Genomic DNA, 23,726 nt, shown 5'->3' with positions numbered 1-23,726 from the left:
CGCACACACAAAACTGGATGCAGAGAGAGAAAGGGCGTAGAAAAAAAGAGAGAGAGTCAAGTCGAAAGAGAGGGAGACGGAAGAACAAAGAAAGAGGAAAAAGAGAGAAGCTTGATCCCTCGTCTAACCTCACCTGAGAAGAACTGAGCTTTGAAGCCCTTCTTCGATACGGTGTTGTCGGACTTGAACTCGATCCTCATGTTGTTGTACTGGGAGGTGATGGCCTCGGGCTTCTCGGCTCCGCAGAACTTTCCGTGCAGCCTGGAGTCTGCTGAGAGGCCGCTGCGCACCTCCACGTAGTCGTACTTACACACCTGGACACGACACACAACCTCGGGCGTCAACATTTCAACCGTATCTCCGCGTATCTCACATTCAGGTGACGTCCTGTTCCCACCAGGCGACACTTTATAGAGAACCGTCGCCAGAACGAACAAAGTCTAAAAAAAACAGCAACAACAAAAAAACAGTGCTCACGTCATTGCCCTCCGTCTCGAAGACGTCGAAGAGCAGCGTGATGCGGTACTGAGTGGGGGCGACCAGCTGCCAGATGCAGTTCTTGTTGGGGGGGTACTCCCGGGGCCAGCCGGGGCTGGTGATGGAGCCGTTCAGCTTGGTGATGAAGCCTCCACAGGCAGCTGGGCACACACACACACGCACGTACGGGAGAGGGGAGGGGTTAGGATCTGCTGCCTCCTCCACTTCAGCTGGCTTCTGAGATGTCGCCGCAACACACGACAATAACGTCCTGACCGCACGACGCACCGAAAACACATCGAACGCGGTGCGGAACGGAAGAAGTCATGAAGTTCCAAACTCTAATATTTGGGGAAATCTACTGTGATATCATCCATGTGTTATTTCATGGATCTAGTTTGGGCAGCTGTCACGAAACCTCATTTCTGTCAGTGCCATATTGTACACCAGCAGCGCACACACCCCCCGCCTCCCCCTCGACAGAACAGGCAGGGATAAACCAGCTGAAATGTGTGTCACCCAGAAGCGTTAATCTGGGTGTTATTCAACACCCAGAGCGCTTTCAAAGAAAGCTTAAATAAGCACAAATTGATGCTATCTGCAAGGGTTAAGCTTGGCATTATTCAACTAAACGGGATATGTAATAGCACGCACTCTCCTCTAGGGGCAGACTGGAGTCAGATTTTGTTAGGGAGCATTGACATTGCTTCAACCATTGTGGTAATCTATGGTGATTATAATGCTACACACTATTATCTATGCAGATAGTTTTAATGCCTCTACTACCACACCATATTGCCATAATTGCTTACAAATCCTCTGAAGCGCTGTGGTTGTCATTCGGTGTACTGGCAGGGCAGGCCAGACTCTTTGCTTGGATGTGTAAACCAACACTAATCTCCAATGGAATTTCCACACAGTTTTTTTGGTAGAGCACAACTTTTAAGTGTTGTGCTTGGGTGGGATGAATACAAGCCACAGTCCTTGTGAATGGCATGCACTTTGTGAACCGGGTCACAACTCACCCTCGCAGCTGCGCTTGTCGGCAGCCAGCTCGTATCCGGGGTCGCAGGCACACTTGTAGCTTCCCAGAGTGTTGACACAGCGTTGCTCACAACGACCGTTGTCCGGCTTGGAGCACTCGTCCATCTCTGCACAGACAATGAGATGTTAGCAACCCTTCTAGCCGGCCTCTCGTCCCACCGGCTGAAGGAGCAGGCCTCAAAAAACAAGACAACCGCTACACCCAAGACAGGCTTGTCACAGCTAAGACAGACTGGTGGAAATAGTGTCCAGAAAGACACAGAAAAATGTTATGACTTTCAGCAAAAACAAGCTGCACTAAGACAGCCTCATAAAAAAAACTTGAGGCAAAACACAAAAATAACTTTCAGCGCAAATGTTTTATATATGTATTATTTTTTTAAGAGTGTCAGCGCTGCACGATGGGATTACTGATAAACGAATGACCAAAAAACAAGGAGATTACATCTTCTACAGTTCCTCAACCCCGGAGATCTGACCTTTGAAGAAGTTAGCGGCGAAGCCAGCCTTGTTGACGGAGCCGTCAGACACAAACTTCATCCACAGCTGGTTGGAGCTGGTCTTGATGTCGTCGGGCTTGTCATAGCCGCAGAAACGGCCCAGCAGGGGGCTGTTCTCAGAGTTGCCGTCACGCACCTCCAGGTAGTCGTACGCACAGCTGTCGTGCCTCTCGATCTGGGGAGGGAGGGAGGATCACGCCACGCTGGCAACTTTTTAATTTGTGTGCACACGCACGGTACATGTGTACGCACGTGCACGTGCACACGCACACACACACACATCAACCGTGCACCAGGCACGGTGGTGTGAGAAGCGTCCAGGCTTAGGTGTCTCACCTCGAACGACTGGAAGGTGAGGCCCACGTGGTAACCCTGAGCCACAGAGATCTTCCAGATGCACACCTTGTTGGGCCGGTAGTCGTCAGGGTAGTTGGGGGACTGGATCTGCCCATTGTCCCTCTTCACCTCTCCACCACAGATAGCTGAAGGGACAGAGAGAGAACCGCGTTCTAGTACAGCGTCGCCACGAGAACACAGCTGACCATGGGAGCTACATCCTCCCAAAGCTCTCTGCAGTCAGGTAACAGCTGAGGGGGACTGGGAGCTCGGTCAGGACTGTGCGATGCCGTGGAAAGAGCCAGAAACGTCAGCAGAGGGTCAGCCAGACCAGAGGATCGGCTTGAAAACACTGAGCTGCTTTGAGGCACATTGACGAGAGTGTGAGCTACAAGGCCTTTCCGCTGAGCTCTGTGGTGTGTGTGTGTGTGTGTGTGTGTTGTGACTGGGCTCACCTTCGTACACAGCAGAGAAGCCCTTCCCCACCCAGTTGCTGCTGCTGCGGAACTCTATCCACAGGCGGCTGTCGGTGGAGATGATTGGCTCTGGCAGCTTGTCGCCACAGAAACGACCTGGGTCACACACAGTCAAACACACACATCAGCCTCGATCACACTCTGCTTGACAGACTCTGCGGGCCAGTGGACCTGAGCTCCCCGCGTCACTACCACGGGGAGCTCAGCAGGAGAAGGAGACTGGGAAAATCATGTGACTGCATCCGTGTTTATGATGATACATTTAAGGTGTAATGCTGTTTTGTTGCACTGTGCTATGTGATTTTGTGGATACTGTTGTTGTCCTTGTAAAATACACACCGTTTTGAACCAGCAAAATCCCGTGCAGGACTATGCACTTCTGATCCTTGATTATCTGTGGTACTTTCCATGTGCACTAGTTGTATTTTTCTTTGGATAAAAGCACGTGCTAAATGAGTAAAAATGTAAAATCTGGACCTTTCAGAGGCGCCTTCCTCCAGTAGCCATCTCTGATCTCAACGTGGTCATACCAGCACAGATGGCTCCTGTATAGATCCATGGAGGTGAAGTTCAGAATGATCTTCGAAACCAAAAGATTGTGATTATTGACAAGTTCAACAAGGAGTGCCACAACACTGGGTAACAGGAGACCTCACTGTTTGTCTGGTCTCATTCTAGAGAGAATGAGATGGATACACCCCTGTCAGAGCTGAGAAGGTTTTACTCCAGTAACTTGTCTAGTTGCTACGTCAATCAGTGTCCTTGGACTCAAACATCATACCTGTCCGCCTGGTGTGATGGATATTGTCCATATACCATGCATGTACACACACACACACACACAGATAAACACACACACCCACACACACCCACCTACTTTATCGCCAGGTGTGATAGATATTTTCCAGATGCAAAAGACAGACGGACACACACACACACAAACACACAAACACACATACCTTTTCTCCAGGGGTGACAGAGATCCTCCAGATGCAGTGCATGTACGCTGAGTAACCGTTCGGGAAGCCTGGCGAGGAAAAGTTTCCACTGCTCTCCTGCAAACTGTCCCCACATCCTACACACACACACACACACACACACACGCACACGCACACACAAATGATACATTTGTCAGGGTGCGCAGAAACGGGACGGTTGTTGATTGTGACAGCGGAAGCAACACACCCTGACAGCCGTGAAGCCGGCCTCCACAGAGCACTGTCACATTCAACGACACGTCCGCCAGTGACAAACAACCACTTCCAAGTGACGAGGACTGGAGGAAAGAGACGGCACGAGACGTGCACTCTGTCCATCCTTTCCGAAAGGTACCCCACCCGCTCGAAATAAACTCAGACAGGAGACACAGGACGCTGAGAATCGCGCATGCTGCCCCTCGGGGCTCGACAAACAGGTTCTACGGTGGCTTCTTCTCTCCGGTAAGAAGGGCCCGGGGGGGACATGTCGGGAGGGGAGGAATTCCCACTGGGGCCAGAGCTTTTTACGAGAGCAGAGAAGCAGCTCTGGGGATGTGTGAAGGCCGTCTGTCTCCTCGGATAAGTGCCTCCCCGTTCCCCCTCGGCTCAGATTCGGAGAGGGGAAAAAAAACAACCCCCCCTCCCATCCCCTCCACCCCCTCCCTCACTGTTTACGTTTCAGGGCCTCCCCAGAGGCCACTGTGAGAGCTTATAAAAGGGGGGGGGGCGGGGGTTGGGGGTCTATCTAGTAACACCTCGGACGAGGTTTGCCGATGTTAAAGCGTTAACGAGCGCTCTGAAGGGGGGGGGGTGAGCGAGCCGCTCCCAGGAATGTCGTGTGGACGGAGATCCGGTGCAGCTCGAAAGGACTTTCCATGGTGAGGCTCTTGCCTGACTCGCCACATCATCCACCCGCTCGGCGTGCACTGGGAGAGGGATGGTCACCGAAAAGGGATCCACACACACACACACACACACACACACTTACAGACGCACACACAGGCAACCACACACACACACACACACACTTTCAGACGCACACACAGGCAACCACACAGACACACACACATATACAGGCGTACACCCACACAGCCTCACCAATAACTATCTATAGTTCAGACGTGTACTTCTATAAACACCAGTCCAGCTATGGTGTTTATTCATTGAGCTCTACGGTGGTTTTGACAGCCCAGTTGGCTCTGTGTGAACGAAAGTAAACTCTGACATCAGATTTCTTAGTGAATCACTATTCCCAGCAAGAGTCTGTTTGAGATAGAAGTTACTTAACTCCAGAGACGTAAAATTTCCTTGTTAAGTACCCTGCAAACAAGTAACCGGAAATATTCGGATTTAATTTTTTTTACTAGAACCATTCATTTCACTTTCGATCATTCCTGGACACTTTACACAGTAAGATGTTGAAATTTGGCCTTGGCCACAGTTTCCTGGTTATTGTCCTCTTGAGACCAGCTGTTCTTCTATCTGGGAAAGAGTGATGACAAACCTCTCTTTCTGGGGGACTGTTTACACTGGCCTGGGCGTCACGGCAACCGTAGCTAAGGAGTCCCAGCACTTCAATGGTGGACGTTTGGCTATTTCAACACAATGCGAACGACATTCGGGAAGGCTCGGAACGTTCAGTTTTTTCCCCCAACATCTCTCGTTTCACACTCACGTGTGAAGACCGGACAATGAAAGGAGGAGGTGTGTGTGTGTGTGTGTTCTTACTGGAGCACTTGTATAGTTTGCGAGCCTGTGCAATATCCCCTTTGCTCAGTCGGGTCCTCTGGCCAATGGGAGGTCTTATTCCGTTGACGTCGTAGCGGGGCAGGATGGTATCCAGGAAGATGCCTCTGCATAGAGGGATTGAATCACTGTTAATACCACCACACACACACACACACAGTCACACACATGTACACACACATATGCTGGCATTCTCACACACGTGCAAATACACACGCGTGTGTATATATGCAAACACACACACACACACAAAAGACATTCACTCATGGATGCTGAAATCTGAACGTCTGTTAGCCACTGTCAGTCAGCATTTTTTACATGACATAAAGACACAGACAAGTGACAGGTACTTCAGGTGACTCTACTGACAGCCAAGAAAGAACACACACGTTTCCTTTGGTTGATCAGTCACCGAGATGATTGGAATCTGACTGAGTCAGTTACTGCCGTCCCCTCAAATCCAAAACCCATCAGTTCCTGGATAGGGTGCCTGGATAGCAGACGCTGCGCGGCAGTAAACAGGACAGCGTGACGCCAGACTCCACTGCCCACTCGCACGCTCTCATCGCTGACCTCAAAGAGGCGTGGAGAGAGGAGTGTCTGCTCGCTCTCTTTCTCTCTCTCTCTCTCTCCGGAGGCTAGAACTTTCCTCTCAGAGGGGCAGAGGTCATGCTGACTGACGCGAGGGTCAACACTGACCTCACGTTGACTCACTAGTGTCCTGCAGATGGAGGACAGCCAGCACTAACACAGAGGATGTGACAAGGTTCGAGACAATCTTTGGAGAAATGACACACAACAGTACAGAAAAAAACACCACTGAAAGGTGGACATTTGGCTTGGAAAAGAGGCGACAGTTCACAAAGAAGAAAAAACTCAAATCACACCTCTCTCTCACTCGACACTTTGCTAGTTTATCATCTCTCTTTCTCTCTGCGCACTAGACCAGCCAGGCTCCCTCCTCGTTCCCATGGCGACGTGCCCATCAACGGCAGGCATGTGCAAACTCTGTCTCCCTTCCTGCCTGCCTGCCTGCCTGCCTGCCTGCCTGCCTGCCTGCCTGCCTGCCTGCCTGCCTGCCTGCCTGCCTGCCTGCCTGCCTGCCTGCCTGCCTGCCTGCCTGCCTGCCTGCCTGCCTGCCTGCCTGCCTGCCTGCCTGCCTGCCTGCCTGCCTGCCTGCCTGCCTGCCTGCCTGCCTGCCTGCCTGCCTGCCTGCCTGCCTGCCTGCCTGCCTGCCTGCCTGCCTGCCTGCCTGCCTGCCTGCCTGCCTGCCTGCCTGCCTGCCTGCCTGCCTGCCTGCCTGCCTGCCTGCCTGCCTGCCTGCCTGCCTGCCTGCCTGCCTGCCTGCCTGCCTGCCTGCCTGCCTGCCTGCCTGCCTGCCTGCCTGCCTGCCTGCCTGCCTGCCTGCCTGCCTGCCTGCCTGCCTGCCTGCCTGCCTGCCTGCCTGCCTGCCTGCCTGCCTGCCTGCCTGCCTGCCTGCCTGCCTGCCTGCCTGCCTGCCTGCCTGCCTGCCTGCCTGCCTGCCTGCCTGCCTGCCTGCCTGCCTGCCTGCCTGCCTGCCTGCCTGCCTGCCTGCCTGCCTGCCTGCCTGCCTGCCTGCCTGCCTGCCTGCCTGCCTGCCTGCCTGCCTGCCTGCCTGCCTGCCTGCCTGCCTGCCTGCCTGCCTGCCTGCCTGCCTGCCTGCCTGCCTGCCTGCCTGCCTGCCTGCCTGCCTGCCTGCCTGCCTGCCTGCCTGCCTGCCTGCCTGCCTGCCTGCCTGCCTGTCTGTCTGTCTGTCTGTCTGTCTGTCTGTCTGCTATCAAGAGCTGTCTGTCTGTGTCTCTGTATTTCTCCCTGCCTGTTTGCCTTCCTGCCTGCCTGCCTGTCTGTCTGCTATCAAGAGCTATCTGTCTGTATCTCTGTCTTTCTCCCTGCCTGTTTGCCTTCCTGCCTGCCTGTCTGTCTGCCGGCCTGTCTGCTATCAAGAGCTGTCTGTCTGTATCTCTGTCTTTCTCCCTGTCTGTTTGCCTTCCTGCCTGTCTGTCTGCCAGCCTGTCTGTCTACCATCCAGGAGCTGTATGCTTGCGTTGGGTGAACAACGACACTTCAGTTGGTGTCAGAGCAGACAAAGGCCACACTGGCAGGTCTTTATTTGGCTTGGCTGTGGTCCACCAACCAGGCCTGCAAAATGTCAGAGGAGCCCCGAGGTGGGGTGGCGGGTGGGGGGGGGTTAAGCCCGGGGACGGGTCACATGGCCCTGACAGAAAGCACGCTGAGCTGCCCTGCTTGTCCCCAGGAGGGACTTTGACAACATGAAGACCGTGAAATCTTCCCAACAACCAACGGGAGCAGAGTTTCAGGCTTCCCACGGTGATTTGCAGCTGAACGCCGCCGCAAACACGAAGCTTACAACAGGTCGACAAAGAACGACATTGGGACAGGTAAATTAGCCAATCGGAACTCCAGGAAACTGATAAGCGGATAAGGAACACCGTGGTTACGGAAGAAAAGCAAACAGGAGCCCCTTGTTTACCAATATGGAACTGTAAACAGTCGGACAAGTCTCCCTCCTAGACGTTACTTTTTAAATGTTGTATCATGACATCAATGATCTATAGACAATATATTAAAGAGGCTTCTGAAGGCAAAAATGAGTCCTCCAAAACTGAACACCTCAAATAAAGCCCTGGTCCAGACGGGGTTCTGACCAATGACCTGGCACAGCCTTTCTACCCACACTAAGAAAACCGGCCGCCACAAGCGCCTGGCAGTTTACTTAAGAAGAGATTCAGACAGTGAGGCAGCAAAAAGAAATCCTGAAAAACCAGAGAGCTTGAAGAAGAAAACAGGGAAAGAAGAATGCAGAAAAAGGAAGGACAAAAGGAGAGCTACACAGCTGGTTTTCATATCGGGGCGAGGGTAGTGATGAGGAGCGCTTGATTTGCTCTCCTCCTGCTCATGCTAGTGTGTGCTCTGGGATCCACTTACAGTCACGCTGGGAGCACCAGGGCTACTCTAGGGAGAGGGCCCAAGGTAGTCAGGACAACGTCCATCCCTGGAGCTGTCCAAAAAATATCAGACTTTGCTCATCGAAAAACAACTCGTGGAAAATAGGCTGGGGTCAACTTGCACTTTTGGCAGACACCAAAGTCGCCAAACCCTCACCTAGCTCACAAACTGGTTCCGTCAGCTCTGCTCAGGAGGTTTGTTTCAAGCATTTTGTGGATCGAATTTTGCTCAATTACAGCCTGGAGTACAAGTGCCAGCTGGTCCAACTCAGACTGACAGGCATGTTGTGACGAGGGTGAGGCTGGTCCAGACAACCACCCCCCCCCACCCCGACAGCTCCCCGGGTGAGACACCCCGGGTGAGACACCCACGTCTGCCTGTGAGACAGCTCAACATCTGGAGGGACTTCCAGAAGACGTCACAAAGGGAGGCTGGGACAGAAACGAGGTCATTTGGCAGGCTGGGACACTGTGGCTCACTGGAGCAGCACGGATATAACAGGAAGACACTGCTTTCTCTTCTCTTTTTTTCTTTTTTTACATTTAGTCATTTTACATTTAGCCATTTAGCAGACGCTCTTATCCAGAGCAATTTACAGTAAGTACAGGAACATTCCCCCCGAGGCAAGTAGGGTGAAGTGCCTTGCCCAAGGACACAACGTCATTTGGCACGGCGGGGAATTGATCCAGTGGATGTGTTTTTTAAGGCAACAGAGACATTTCCAAGTCTTGTGAATGATAAAAAGTCTGTAACAAACACTGAAGGCTCAGAGAGTACACGTCCTGTGTAATGCCTTCAGAAAAAGTTGACATAATACTATGTACATTTGATGTCTATACAAATTATACAAATGTAGAGCAGACATAACACAGAAGCTGTTTTGGTACAGAAGACAGTGAATGAGAGTAATTAGGCACAATCTTGAAGCCCATTTTGGTAAGCCATACTGTAGAAAAGTTTCCATCCCTAAACACTGTAAAGTGATCATTAGTGGTTGGTCTACATCGAGCTAGCAGTTGAGCAGACATTTCGAGGCATGGCCTTTATTTTTTTTATAACACCTGGGAGCTATGAGGCTACACAGCAGCCATCGAAGGAATAAAACCATATAACCCCGGTGGAAGACTGGGACGTCGGGTTGCGATGCTGATGATCAAAGTCTCTCAGCGCGGCATAGAGAGCCCTGTGCGCCATAACGAGGGCGCGCGCGGCTTGGAGAGGAGCGCTTTTACAAGCAGCTTCACAGGGAAATGAAAGAGGCGTGCCGCGGTCTGAAGTGCGACAGCAGGGGGGGGGGGGGGAGGGGGTCGCTGGGGGGGCCCCCGATTCTCCTTCAGCCTGGAGTCGATGGACAGTTTTACTGGCCTGGTTGTTCTGCCAGAGCTGCTTTAATAGGAACAGGCTGTGGGGCAAGAGAAAGCTCATCAAAGGTAGCCACAATCAAAACATGGCCTGCAGGACCCCTTACACCTCGCCTCCTAACCACACGTCCTACAGCCATCCCAGAGGCAACGTGATCCGCAGTCTAAGGAGACTCCATGAGAAGTCGAGATCGCTTCGGTGCAACCCATCGTGCTGAGTTTACAGAGCCTGCTAAACTAAACTCTATATCGATGCATTGATTCGGGGCTTTCATGTTTCTTCTGATAGAGAACAGAGGCTCTGCTGGAGTTGAAGCATGGGGACATCTGGCCCTTTAAGCTGCACTCTTCTCTGTCTCACAGTCGCTCACATATGGTTACACAACACGAGCTGACTGAAGTTGTTGTAAGTAACTGAAGGGAAAATAAAATAAAACCTGGCATGCCAAGAAGCAGTTTGTCAGCTATGATGAACCTCAAATGTTTTGTATGAATCCAAGGGGTGGAACCCTGATAGAACTCTCGTAGAACCCTGGTTCTTGGAGAGAACCAGGAGGCGGGTAGAGGTTGTTTTGCTTTAGAACCAAGCTAAACCTAGAAAGCAGAGACATGAGCAGAACTGAAAAAAAAACGAAATGCAATCCTGTTCTTCTTGGCCCTTAAGAAAATGGACCGGATATGTCAAATCTCAGGAAACTTATCCTCAGGCACCCTGGCATATTACATTTATTTTACCCTTGAAAAACCCATTAGAGGAACACGCAACACGACCCGGTCTGAATCCCAAGCACAACACGTCAGTGAGTCACCCACTGTGACTCTCCACCTCTCAGAAAAGGAGCCAGGACTGTTCGAAGAGATAGAAGTTCCAAGCCAAAATAAACTTGAATAAAACCATAGAAGAGAGAGAGAGAGAGAGAGAGAGAGAGAGAGAGAGACAGAGAGAGACAGAGAGAGAGAGAGAGAGAGAGAGAGAGAGAGAGAGAGAGAGACTCTCCCAGTAATATTTTCAGCAGCTGGTTTCCCTTAAAGGCGACACTAACTCATTTATGAGGCCTATCAATGAGATCTGGAAATTAGTCCTTCCACCTTGTCTGACCTCAAAAACAACAGAAAGCTCAAGCATCAAGCATCAAGCCCCAGTGAAAGTAGGCCAGGCTGTTCCCAAGGCTACGGCTTTATGCAGGACTTTTATTGAACAGCATCACAGAGATCTGAACTGTACCTGAACAGAACGTTCTGGACAGATTGACCTGAGCCATAGCAGAAACACATACGCCAAACAACATACATACACATAACATACATATAACTACTAATAATAAATAACTATGTTAAACAAGGTCTCCCAGGCCCAGAGAGACACACGTTTCAATGCTGTCTGTGGTGTATGCAGGGGGAACTCGTCCCAGCTCCTACCTGGAGAACGTGTTCCTGGCATAGTGCATAATGCTGTCAAAGTCGTAGACTTCTCCCAGGGAATCCACCTCCCCTGGCTCCATCTTCAAGAAGTTATACTCTTGTCCTGCGTAGGGGAACACAGCAAACAACACAATGCTCATTGAGCCGGACAGTACCTCTGTGTGTAAGAGCCAACAAGCTGGTGAAGAAGCCCATCTCTGTGGTTGGACTAAAACTGGACAGGCTGAAGACAGCGATGGAGAAGAGGATGTGGGGCGGAATCAAAACCCCTCCTTGGCAACCCCTTGGCGACGTTAACAACAGGATGTTGTCCCTGGTGAGGTTAGTTCTATTGCTTCCACTGGTTCTACTGTACCTGGCTGGGTGTTGTCTCTGGTGAGGTTAGTTCTATTGCTTCCACTGGTTCTACTGTACCTGGCTGGATGTTGTCCTTGATAATGCTGACGTGGTCGTCTCTGTCGGGCCTCGTATGCTCGTGCCAGAAGCCAATCACGTGGCCCAGCTCGTGCACCACGATTCCAAACTTGTCACAGTTCTTCCCTATGGAGATGGCCTGGGGCCCTCCTCCTCTGCGGCCCACATAGGAGCAACACCTGCATGGAGACAGAGATGAAGGGTGGGTGAGGCTACACGAGACTGACAGCTCCTGCCCACTGTAAACCCCCGGACAGCTGGTTCAAATTCTACACTGTAATATGGACCACGAGCATGTCTGTTTGTATTTATGACATGTATTTATTTACTTTATTCCCTGTAAAGACTCAACAAAAATGTTTAAAAGTATTGAACCATGGGAGAACAGCACTTGTTCTATGGGAGAGAGCTTTGTGGTAAGAGGCTTTGTTTACTTCACCAGGAGCAGCATCTGTAACCATTTGTGGCCTAACGTGAAAGCTCCAATCGTATTCACTCTATTAGCGAGGGCATTATCTCAGTCTTTCGTGCAGGGAAATAGAGAACCAGTGGATGTGTCGTTCCCCCCCCCCCACCCCACCCCCCTTAAGAAAAAACACACTGGTGACATTCATGTAAGCCCACAGAACTGTACATGGTGGGCTGCAGCGTGTGAGAGTGGAATCTAGATGACTGCTTCTCCTTCTCCTTCTGACATAAAAGCCTCAGTGTGGGAGGTTAGTCCACACGCACACGCACACGCACACACACACACGGCGCGCCTCAGCCGCTCTGTAATTACAGTGAGCATAGCCATGCTCTCCTGAGACGCCTTGAACTTTGGACAGGACAGATGGGGCCTACTGAATATGCAGCAGAGCCAGGCCCTTCTCTCTGCCAGCCACTCCAGCCTGCTCGTGTGGGTAATGTCATCCCTGTTCCTCTGGAGAGCAGTTAGCGGGCTAAAAATGGCTAGCAACATCTGGGTTGGGGAAAAGAAGGGGGCCAGTATCACAGGTCTACATCTCCTATTTGTCCTGTTCCTCTGTGTGCGATTGTGTCAGCGATTGCTTCTGTCTGGCCTAGTCACAAGTTCCTGCATTAAATCGTTGCTGCACTGTCCGTTTCTGAGATGCGAACACATCGAGCATCACCGGAGAACCGGACCCTATGGAGAGGGAAGTGGGAAGAGCAGGGGATTATGGGAAGGCTGTGAGGCTGTCCCCTGGAAGCCGTTGTAAACACCACATGTGACACACGTGCTCAGTGGCAGATGCAGGGGGAGAAGAACAGACAGGAAGCATTCCTGAGCTCTGAATGGCCCGCTTTCTCAGGGCTGGCAGGGGGGCTACATTTACCACAAGTCATGCAGACAGACTGCGGATATAGTGAATGAGCAAGCACTAAAGGCCACGGAGAGAGAGAGGCAAGGAAAAGCACTTAAGCGAGAAATCGTTAAGGACTGGGGGGTGCTGCAGGGTCGTGAGATGGCCTGACCAACTCCGCTTCCTTCCTGCGGGAGGGAAGGGTGTGTGTGGGGGGGTGGTGGGAGGGGGGGGGGACGACACTCACCCACACGGCCGGTAGGTGAACACAATGTAGCTCTCCTCCTGCGTGCGCTCAATGAAGGTCACACAGGTGTGCTTCTCCCAGTGACGCATAGCCTGCCGAAAGATGGCCCGCTGGTTGCCTGGAGACGCGACAGGAAGGAGGTCAGGGGAGCGGCTGAGCTTCCAGGCGCGTCAACATGGACCCACTCATTGTCGAGTGCTACCCCCGGCAGGGTTCAGCTGTGAGTATACACTGTTATTCTTGCATGCAGTCGCTGACAGGAAATGCCTATTTTATTGTAAACACAGCGTCGCTGTCTGTGTTTGGGACTTACCACTGAAGTTTCCACTGATGACGTACGGTATGACCCCCTCTGGCCACACCCTCTCAGGTCTGGAGGTTGCCGCCCGTTTCCTACGGTGTGTACCCCGGTTGGACACAGCTCCGTTTTGATTGGTAGTCGATCCTGTCAATCACATTCGCCAACCAATGATGAGGTTCGGGGCAAAGTAAAGTCACACACGATGTCACACAAAGTCAAGGATGCGCAAATTCACGAGAGCAAATGCCTTGTTGTTGAATGCACTGCAATGCACTGCTTGAATCTGGCCCATCAAGTACAACGAAACAAACCAACCAGGACATGTTTGGAGTTAGCGAAAACAATACAGGCCCCAGATATGAGACCGCAGCACGTGGCTGAGAGATTAGGAAAATACAGTTCGGCTACGGAGTTTAGTCTTTAGTGTGAACAGGGGGAGGGAGCGGGATGATAAACAAACAGCTGGTTAGTGGCATCCAATCCAGAGCTGGAGAGGAGCCATCACTTGGTGCTGCACTCTGGGAGGCGCATGCATCCTCTAAACCGGACTGTCAGTTACTGTGTTAAACACAACTCAGGCTGGCTTATCATCCTCTAAACCTGACTGTCAGTTACTGTGTTAGACACAACTCAAGCTGGCTTATCATCCTCTAAACCTGACTGTCAGTTACTGTGTTAGACACAACTCAGGCTGGCTTATCATCCTCTAAACCTGACTGTCAGTTACTGTGTTAGACATTTACATTACATTTAGTCATTTAGCAGACGCTCTTATCCAGAGCGACTTACAGTAAGTACAGGTACATTCCCCTCGAGGCAAGTAGGGTGAAGCGCATTGCCCAAGGACACAACGTCATTTTTCACAGCCAGGAATCAAACCGGCAACCTCCTGATTACTAGCCCGACTCCCTAATCGCTCAGCCACTTGACTCCTCTCAGGCTGGCTTATCATCCTCTAAACCTGACTGTCAGTTACCCTGTTAGACACAACTCTGGCTGGCTTATCATCCTCATAGGAAGACAGTAAAAGACAGTATACATTCTTTACACTGTGGAAACTACGTGTGTACAAACATAGTGCTTGTGTGCTTATTTGAGTGCTTGGTCACAGTCTGGATGAAAGCACAAACTCACTTCCACTCAGAATGATAGGTAATCTGCTGCGGTAAGATCTCCGGGGATTCCTGGGATGTGTGTCAGCTCACCTGCGTCTGTGTGATTGAAGGTCTGGACAGTGTGGCGAGCCAGGTCCACTATCCGGTCCACCTTGAACATGCGCATGTCCTCCTCATCCAGGGCAATATCTCCTAGAAAAGCAACTGAAAGAGACAGGTCATTAAAACATGAGACACCCACCCACACACACACACACACACGCTAACTTCACTTTTCTCTCCCGACGTTCAAACTGAGACACGTCGAGTTGTGAAACAGCAGTTTTGTGTGCCGATGAAATGAAAGGAATGTTGTTTGTTTCCCGAAGCACCACAGGGGCCAATCAACGAGTAAGGGATATTCATGGCTGACAGTTTGATCACTTTGACTTTTTACATTATTTTTCGCTCAGATAATTTCATATATAACACACGGGCAAGACAGATCAAGATGTAGTTGAGTGAAATTCACACTTCGTGTTCTGATCTCCTTGGAGTAATGAGTCCTTGGGCTGATCTTACACCGCCATGGTACTGTATATGGGGCACCTTGAGCAAGTAATAGGTTTTTAATGAGGCCAAGGACAGGGGAAAATAACCATACAGCCTCACTTTATAAGGAATCTGCTTTATGGGATTTCATGCTTAATGCCCTATTTCTGTGGTAGTTTCAGCGTCCTCTACAAAAAGACAAGCCGCTCTGTTTTACAAGCTTTTAACACCAGCACGTTTGCAGAATTTACAGCCAGTCTTGTGTGCAGGACTGGGGGGCTGGGAGGAATGGGGAGGGTGGAGGGGGGGAGGGGTGGCACTGTAATCCATGTGCAGAAAGCAGGGAGGAGGGGTCACACAGCCCCTCCCACCTGCCCTCTTCCCCCACGGCAGAGAGCAAATACTGTCTGTGTGTGTCTGTTTGTGTGAATGTTTGTGTGCATGCATGAGTGTGGTAATTGCAAAGCAAAGTTTGTGCGGGATATCTTCTACGATCAAAGAGATTCTACCAAACTAACTGTTTTAACGGTTTTGCTGATGAAAAGAGACAATAATTGTCAGTTGTGTTCTGTTATCTGAGAATCAGGGAGGGTTCACATATCATGGGGGAACAAAAACATGGAGGACAAAGCCGTCTTAAAACTGAGCTCTCCCAGTTTTGTAGATAACAGTCAGATAGTTGTGAGAGAGAGAGAGAGAGAGAGAGAGAGAGAGAGAAAGAGAGAGAAAAAAAAGAGAGAAAAAAAAGAGAAAAAAAAGAGAGAGACATAGCGTGGGGGAGAGAGAGAGAGAACAAACAGGGCACAGGACAATAGGGAAAGTAAAAAAACAGACTTGGCTGCCATCTCTATTCACCAGAGAAGAATTATTGAAACAATATGTGAGACAGAAGATACAGGCCCGGCCTGCCCTGGCAACGGTGAGGATCAGGGCGGAGAGTTAGCACAGAGCTAGGCCTGGCTGGATAGGAAGCTAATGACAGCATTAAGGAACAAGTGTGGATCTATGTCTGCAAGATGAAACATGCACTGCGGACAGGTTTAAAATACCAAGAGAATCAAAAGGGATCCTCAATTTTCACATGGAAGGAGGAACCCAAAAAAAAACTGGTCAATCCCTCTTACCAAATCCCCGTAGGATCCAATCTGATTGAAGTTGTAGAGACTTTTTACATGTATTGTTACAAAGGACTTAAATACTATCGACATAAAGCCGTAGATTTCATCAAACCTTAACCATCAGAGACCTCCAGGGACAGCTCACGAGGGCCTATCCTAGTGTAAGCCAACATTAAACAGGCTATTTGTAATGAGCATTTGTACAGAACCTCGCTGCCAGGAACAGATCTGATCAGTGTGAGCTACCAGATGTCCATACAGTGTGTAATAAACACTAACTGTCACGTTTCTCTTTTATCCACTTGATTTTTATTGGATTCCAAGAACAGTCTGATTAGGGAAATGGGAAAACGCAAAGCTCTCTGACAAATCTAAAATTACATTTGGAGACAGGACTGTGCTATTAGAGAGGACTGTGCTGTTAGACAGGACTGTGCTGTTAGACAGGACTGTGCTATTAGACAGGACTGTGCTATTAGACAGGACTGTGCTGTTAGACAGGACTGTGCTGTTAGACAGGACTGTGCTATTAGACAGGACTGTGCTATTAGACAGGACTGTGCTGTTAGACAGGACTGTGCTGTTAGACAGGACTGTGCTATTAGACAGGACTGTGCTATTAGACAGGACTGTGCTATTAGACAGGACGTTTACTCCACTCCACCTGACGTCAGTTGAGACACAAACAGCAGACAGTATTCATGTTGCCTCCAGCCAGTCCAAATACAGTGGCTGCACCTTCTGAACCTTGCTGTTTGTCCGTCAGTGACCCTAGAAAAACACAGGCCAACAGAGGACTGTACGACACCCTCTGTCACTCCCCCCACCCCTCCCTCCCTCCCCCGTAGGCTCCCCGGAAGACCAATGTGCTCCCCTCCCCATGCCGGAGACCCAATTGCCCAGAGCGGTGCTGGAGACAGCCTCTTAATCCACCGTGTCATTGTTCCCTGACAACAGCGCAGATTGAAGTGAGCAAATGAACGGCCACGGACGGCCTTAGACCTCATTCCCCCCCCCCCCCCCCACCCCGACCCCCCCGGGGCTGCGCCATCGTCGTCCTGGCGACGCTACGGCAGGTTTATGGAAAGTCTTGCAGGGATTGTGAATTAATCCCCTTGTCTCTCGGCTTTAATTATCCCCAGCCACACACAGTCTTTGATTCACTACGGAGTGAGTGGGGTGTCGGACAAGGGGGCACAGAGGCAAACGCAGCAGGGCTGGAGAAACACAGCTGATAAACCCACATCAACTCTAAAGACTGCATGTGAGCAGACAGCAGAGAGACCAGGGACTGTTGTAGATTAAACCCCAGAGAAAGTGGCAGATGGGCTCAGATCATCACCGAGTACAGTCATGCTAGACTATTCCAGCAACATTCATTACCTAAATGACAGCAGCTGCAGCCATGGTATTAATATTCACTTGAGTGCTAAAAAAAGAAAAGAGGAGCAATTTGCTGCTATTCAATCCACTTTGAGGTTCGGAGTTCAACGGGGGCGTGGAAAGGGGGCGGAGCCTCGTAGCTCTGCGGTCGGACGGCAGACGGAGCACGTGTCGCACCGAACGCCTCACGGGGAGGACACCCCCTGACCTCCGACCCCTTGAGGGTGAAGCAGCCACCAGTGACCCCCACTCCCTCCCTCCCTCCCTCATCCCCTTCAAGGAATGTCTCTTTAGATAATCTGAACCATCATAATCCCTCTCATCTGTGACCAACCCATCACTCAACATGTCTCGCCAGATTACACACAAGATCTCTATCAAATTAAAGCCCCATTTATTCTTGTCATGCCCTGGCCATGGCCTTCTTAGTGTCAAACACACCATGGCTGACACCATGCCTGCTTCGTTCTCCTTCTGTGACTGTCAGATCGTGATGTGTCGTTCGTGAACGATTCGTTCATTTTACTGAACGAGATTCAAAGAACCGAATCAGTAAAATGATCCGAACTTCCCATCACGACTGTCAGAGCTGCACATCTGGTACTGACACACTAAAACAACAAACATCCCTATGGACGTGAGCGACCCCCCCCCCCCCCCAACACACACAGCCCCCTCCACCATCGTAAGACCGAGACGTTATTATTTTACCCAGGTAGTGTGAGGAGGGGGGCAGCGGCCAACCTGCAGGCTCAGGGTGCATCACAATGACACAGCCGGGTTGCTTAGAAACAAACGTGACATTTGAATTCCAATGGATGTCGGCAGTGGGCTGTGTTGAAGGTGATTACAATGTGATGAATGAGTGAGGAGGGGGGGGGGGGTTTCTTCTTCTTTTAAGGGATAGGTTCTGCGGTTAAAAACCTGTCTGTGGACGCACACAGTAGAGACGCTGTGCATTGAGATGCTGTATCTTGAATCACTGACAGGGACACTGGCAAAGGGGCCCAAAACGACAACAATCCACAGGAGCCATGGACAGTGAGGTAAACAGTGACATCACTGAGGAAAACAGTGATAAGACACTACACTGGTGGTTGATTGGTGATGTGTGTGTGAGGTTGGTCCCCCGCTGTCGTTCTAAAAACAAAAAAAAATACCTCTGTCTGTTGTTCCTCGACAAAATGCTTACCTGGACATTTTCTTGCCCTGCAATTTGAGTCCTGCAGGAGAAAAACAACAGCTGTGTGTGTTTCTGAAGGTGGCTGAGGTGTAATTAGGTGAGAGGCTCCAGAGCAGGATAAAGCCCCTGGATTCAGGAGAGGGATTATTTTCAAATAAAAAAGCCTGGAGCCTGATCACCCACATCTGAGAACCAGACACGCTCAGTGGCATCACGCCACCCCCCCCCCCCCCCCCCCCTGTGACATCATGAAGGAAGGTTCAGCCGTGAAAGGCCATCAAGCATTGGCTGCTCGGTCACGTTTCCCCCTCCCATTTTAACATGTCGGATTTCACCTGTTGTTACCGCTGGTGACGACCAACAGAACGTCAGTGGTTTTCCCTCCAATCCCTCGGCTGCAGACAGCTGTCTGCCGCAAACAAACACGTCTCAATACAAACACCGCTCCATAGAACGACACAGTGAAGACCGGAAAGACAACAGGGAAATCCAAGGACTGGGAAAGTCATTTGCTGCGGTAAGACGTTTTGCCTGTGAAACACATGAACACAGCTATGCCTCAAACATATTTCAGGACTGAAAAACAACCATTCAGCTAATTGCAATATCTAGAAGACACTGCAGGTGGAAAGGTGCACAACATTGCTTCTAGATAAACAGTAACAGAGTGCCAATGAATAATTCAAGAGCTCAAACTGAATTACAAACTGAATTGTAAAGAAGTGCCTGTTTAGCTTGTCATTATTGTTGCTTAATTGGGCATCCTTTGAGCCGTTTAAACGAGCACTCCCCAATCATTTGTTATTACTTAGTACTGACAACAAACATATTGTTCCCACTAAAGCTTTCAGATTAAGCTCAAAACTAGGCTGTCTAATCAGCCGGAACCTGTGGAGTCAGCCACTGTGTTACCTGAGAAGAAGAACACATTAGCGGTCTGGCCTGAGAATGCTGCATGATAAAGACCAAACATGGCAGCTTAACCTTAGTTATCTGATGACCTGTAAATAAAGTGCCTTTGCTTTCAAAAGATGACGGACCCAATGAACCCACATTATGTACTTACACACACTTTTTTGGGGGGGTCATTTTAAAACATCACCCAAAAAAAGAAAAAGTTAAAAACAAAAACTGTGTTTGGTTTTCAGACACTAAGACTATGTATTGGAAAAACATATCATAGGTTTTAAACTCATATGCATGGAAATTCAATGTGTTTTAAGAAAAAGTCGGGATCTTTATTCGTTGAATACTTTAAATAAGAAGGATCTGAACCTCTGAGAAGTTGATGTAAACTCTCCACGTCTTCCAATGCAACAGATCCCATCTATAAGCAACAAGCTGTAACACACGCACACACACACACACACACTTTCCACAGTCAGACACACCTGAAACAATCAGAGCAATGTGTGTCTCTCAAATGTTAAAGCCTTCCGACAACTGTCATCCAAACATACCTCGCGCCCCTATACTTCCTAGTGTTTTATAAGGACTGGGATAAGGACATACCCATGCACAAACAGTCAAATGATGAAAGGCTTGCATGCCTGCACACAGACATTCCTCGGGGGGAGTAAACAGGCCAGGGACAAGCTGCCAATACCCTCTGAATGGCCTGCACTCACCTCACCTGAGCTGGCCCAACCCCTGCCTGGCCTGCTGCTACCCAGCCACGCTCTCCCCTGGCAGCCTGTGAAGGAGCCACAGTCTGGGGCAACTGCCAGGCCAGCCAGGGGAGAGAGCATGCGGCCGGAGAGAGACAGGAAAACCACTCGCATAAGAGACGTCCGGGTGGGGGGTGGGCAGGGGGAGGGGGGTGGGCAGGGGGAGGGGGGTGGGCAGGGGGAGGGGGGTGGCTGATGGTTCACCCCTGCTACAGCAGAGAGCCAGGGGTGACTCTCCACCACAGCAGGGTTAGAGACACATGCTGAGCAATGCTGGAGAGCACTGGGTTTGGGCTGCACATGCAGCACAGCTGTTTCTAGTGGAGTTAGACTACAGGCTGGGATTTCGATTCTAAAAGCCACGTTCAGACTGTGAGATACTGGAACGGTTAGGCACCCAACACAAGATAAAGATGACTTCTGAATAAATTAGCATGAGCAGCCTTAATGTCAACGTCAAATCAGTTTCCGCTCTCCTGCATATCTATGATTATTTAAATAGAATACACATAGAGCGTGACTGCCACTCATGCATTTTTCATATAGAAAATGAGTTAATCTAATCTCAATGGGTTCTTTGAATCCTAAATGAGTAGCTGGGATACTGCCAACATCCCAACTCTCTGAACTTAGGAATTTTCCATCAGTTATCCATCTACAAAACTAAAGCTCAATAACCAGTTAGGTTTCTAACAACATTTTCCAAAGCCACAATGTAGTTGTAAGTCAGCATGATGATAACTATTGTGGGGCATAATTTGTATGTCACCATCATGTATCACCACAGAAATGTTTTCTTCAGAGTGGATGACCATGTTGGAAATTGTTGACCTTGAGGACTCAATACAGTGCTGTCCATAGGATACATCAATAGATAGACGTGGTCCAAAGACACGCAACACCAGGGTCCTTTTCTGTAAAACCGACAGTTTACCCTCACAGTGCATGAACATGAGTGAGTGAGTGAATGTTCCAAACGGTGAACGAGTGAGGGTGAAACAGCTTTAAATATCTGTCACTGGGCAACCACATGAGGTGAATCCTGCGGGCCTCACATCTTTGTGGAGGGAGGCCAAGTTTGATCCACCAAATGGCATCATCCTCGGAGAACACAGCCCTGAAGAGGACCAGGTGGGGAGGATGAAAGAGGGAGAGTTCTCCTTCCAACCATCTCTCCACCAGCATCTGTGCTACGCTGTTGGGAATTTGCGGATCTAGTCCACTGACTGCATTCCCCCCTCTCTCCCCGTGACAAACGACCATCCTTTTTTCTTCAGATGTCATCTGCCATCAACTTGTGATGTGTTTATGCATTTACAAAACACATATCTACTACGCATTCGGGTGACTAACGCAGGAGTTTCGCAACAATGCTTTTCCAAATACAACTGTAGGATGTCAACAAGCAGGGAGGAAACAGCCTATCACACTATCAGCAGAGTTTTCCCTTCATGAGACGCCTGGCTAGTTAAGTCAAACTAATAAGGGATGGGACATTTGTCATCAGTGATTAATCCTATTACTCAACATATCTTTTCCTAAAAAGCCAGTATTTGGAATGGAGGAGTGAGGAAACCGAGAAGGCCATGACAAATATATCACCGAACATTGTGTTAGTATGACCCCGTCTTGGGGGAATCCGAGACACACAAGTTCCAAACCATTACCAAGAACTTTCAGGAGCTGTGGTTTATTTCTAAGAGAAGATGTCTCTGTTTCCGTAATCTGAAGAGGAGATGTCTCTTTATCTGGAACCTGAATACCTTCAGCAGATGGAAAACTGAATCTGAGCAAATTCCTCCGGTGGATTTGGCCAGCCACTGAGTTCACAGCAAACACTCTTCTCTACAATGACAACTAAGATTTGGTTTCGCAACCAGAAAAAAAAAAAACTAAACATACCCAAATCAAAATGAAGATGGCTGCACTACCTCAAACATTTAAACAATCGTTATTGCCAATACTAGTCTAATACTTTGGTTTGATAATCCAGTACTAAAACATGCCATGATATGAACTGACGGGATTTTCTGTGGGTGATTTATAAACACGGTGTAGAAACAACCTTCTGTTCAATGGTCACATTAGTTGACAGCCGTTTAAGTAAATGTATGCCAACTTGCGTAATGACCCAAATGCAACCCTGTAACAAACAATTATTTTTCCCCGTAAAAGTAATCATTACTAAATGTTAAATGTCATGGGCCATATTCAAACCACAGTATAAGGACTACTTTTCCAGTAGGCTACAAGAGATCCTAAAGACATTTCCAATTCTTGTCAACAAATTGAACATTTAGAAAATAACAGCCTACTTGTATTTAACTTCAATTCTAACACCAATGTATCAAAACTGTCGGCTAAAGCCAAATAGCAAACACATTTGTATAACTTTGTTTCAAGAACAAACACTTTTTGATTCCGTGAAAATTCTACTATAGGAATTTGGATTTGTCTTCGGCTTTATATTCATATTTGTCTACAAGAATGACAGTTGTATTCCAGGCAATGCATTGACAAAAAAAAACACAAAAAAAACACAAAACAAGACATCGTTTAAAATAAACTATCGCTAAAAGTAGAAGGCATGTGTATATTCCTACACGTTCTTTAAATCCATTTAAGACTAGATTCACCACTGTCATCTCCAAATGGATTTCCCCAAATGACAGCAGGCTTCCAAACGCACAAAAGCATTTCGTGGCACTCTACGTCCACATTAAAAAGGTAAATAGCGTTTCCTTACCAGCTTTACATGGATCCTTGTAGTCGATCACGTCTGAGGAGGTAGCGGTCTCTACATAGTAGCTTGGTTCAATTGCTTCCAAATCGATTGCTGAAATCATGCGAATGCAGGATAGAAGAAACAAACATCTCGCTGTGAGATCCATGGTTCTAGAGTGGGGGCTAAAGCGAAAGACGGGAAACATAGGTAAAGAAAAAGAAGGACGAGAGAGGGACAGAAGGAGAGAGAGAGAAAATGGGAGGTTTTGGGGAAATGAAATCTCTCCGGAGGGCGGGTTTAAAATAAGAGCTCAGCTTCTCCACAATGTCTTGATTCTGGGGCAGTGATTCGCTCCCCTCGCCCTACTCCGGGCTAGCGCTTTGCCTGCAAACTTTGGTGATCATGGCACAG

At 49.3% G+C, this 23,726-nt stretch overlaps 1 protein-coding gene across 2 annotated transcripts in view; it reads right to left on the bottom strand.

The window, feature by feature from the left end:
- bmp1a (bone morphogenetic protein 1a) overlaps window positions 1–23,642 on the bottom strand; it is a 27,130-nt gene extending 3,488 nt beyond the window's left edge. Inside the window, exons 1-15 of one of the 2 annotated variants that reach the window (XM_084694590.1) lie at window positions 23,337–23,642; window positions 14,799–14,912; window positions 13,606–13,737; window positions 13,293–13,410; window positions 11,742–11,920; window positions 11,325–11,430; window positions 5,539–5,663; window positions 3,793–3,908; window positions 3,311–3,413; window positions 2,813–2,929; window positions 2,358–2,503; window positions 2,001–2,196; window positions 1,503–1,628; window positions 478–638; window positions 134–314 (exon numbers count right to left, since the gene is read on the bottom strand). In XM_084694590.1, coding sequence (XP_084550716.1) covers window positions 134–314; window positions 478–638; window positions 1,503–1,628; window positions 2,001–2,196; window positions 2,358–2,503; window positions 2,813–2,929; window positions 3,311–3,413; window positions 3,793–3,908; window positions 5,539–5,663; window positions 11,325–11,430; window positions 11,742–11,920; window positions 13,293–13,410; window positions 13,606–13,737; window positions 14,799–14,912; window positions 23,337–23,520 — 2,104 coding nt within the window. In that variant the 5' untranslated portion in view covers window positions 23,521–23,642. Of the gene's footprint in view, window positions 1–133; window positions 315–477; window positions 639–1,502; window positions 1,629–2,000; window positions 2,197–2,357; window positions 2,504–2,812; window positions 2,930–3,310; window positions 3,414–3,792; window positions 3,909–5,538; window positions 5,664–11,324; window positions 11,431–11,741; window positions 11,921–13,292; window positions 13,411–13,605; window positions 13,738–14,798; window positions 14,913–18,932; window positions 19,005–23,336 lie in introns of those variants that run through there. The other variant, XM_084694591.1, reaches the window with a different exon arrangement.
- Window positions 23,643–23,726: the final 84 nt, after the last annotated feature.

The sequence above is a fragment of the Hypomesus nipponensis genome, chromosome 28, assembly GCF_054491055.1.
Source record: "Hypomesus nipponensis isolate SF chromosome 28, ASM5449105v1, whole genome shotgun sequence".
NCBI lineage: Eukaryota > Metazoa > Chordata > Actinopteri > Osmeriformes > Osmeridae > Hypomesus > Hypomesus nipponensis.
This window is presented reverse-complemented; position numbering and strand designations above follow the sequence as displayed.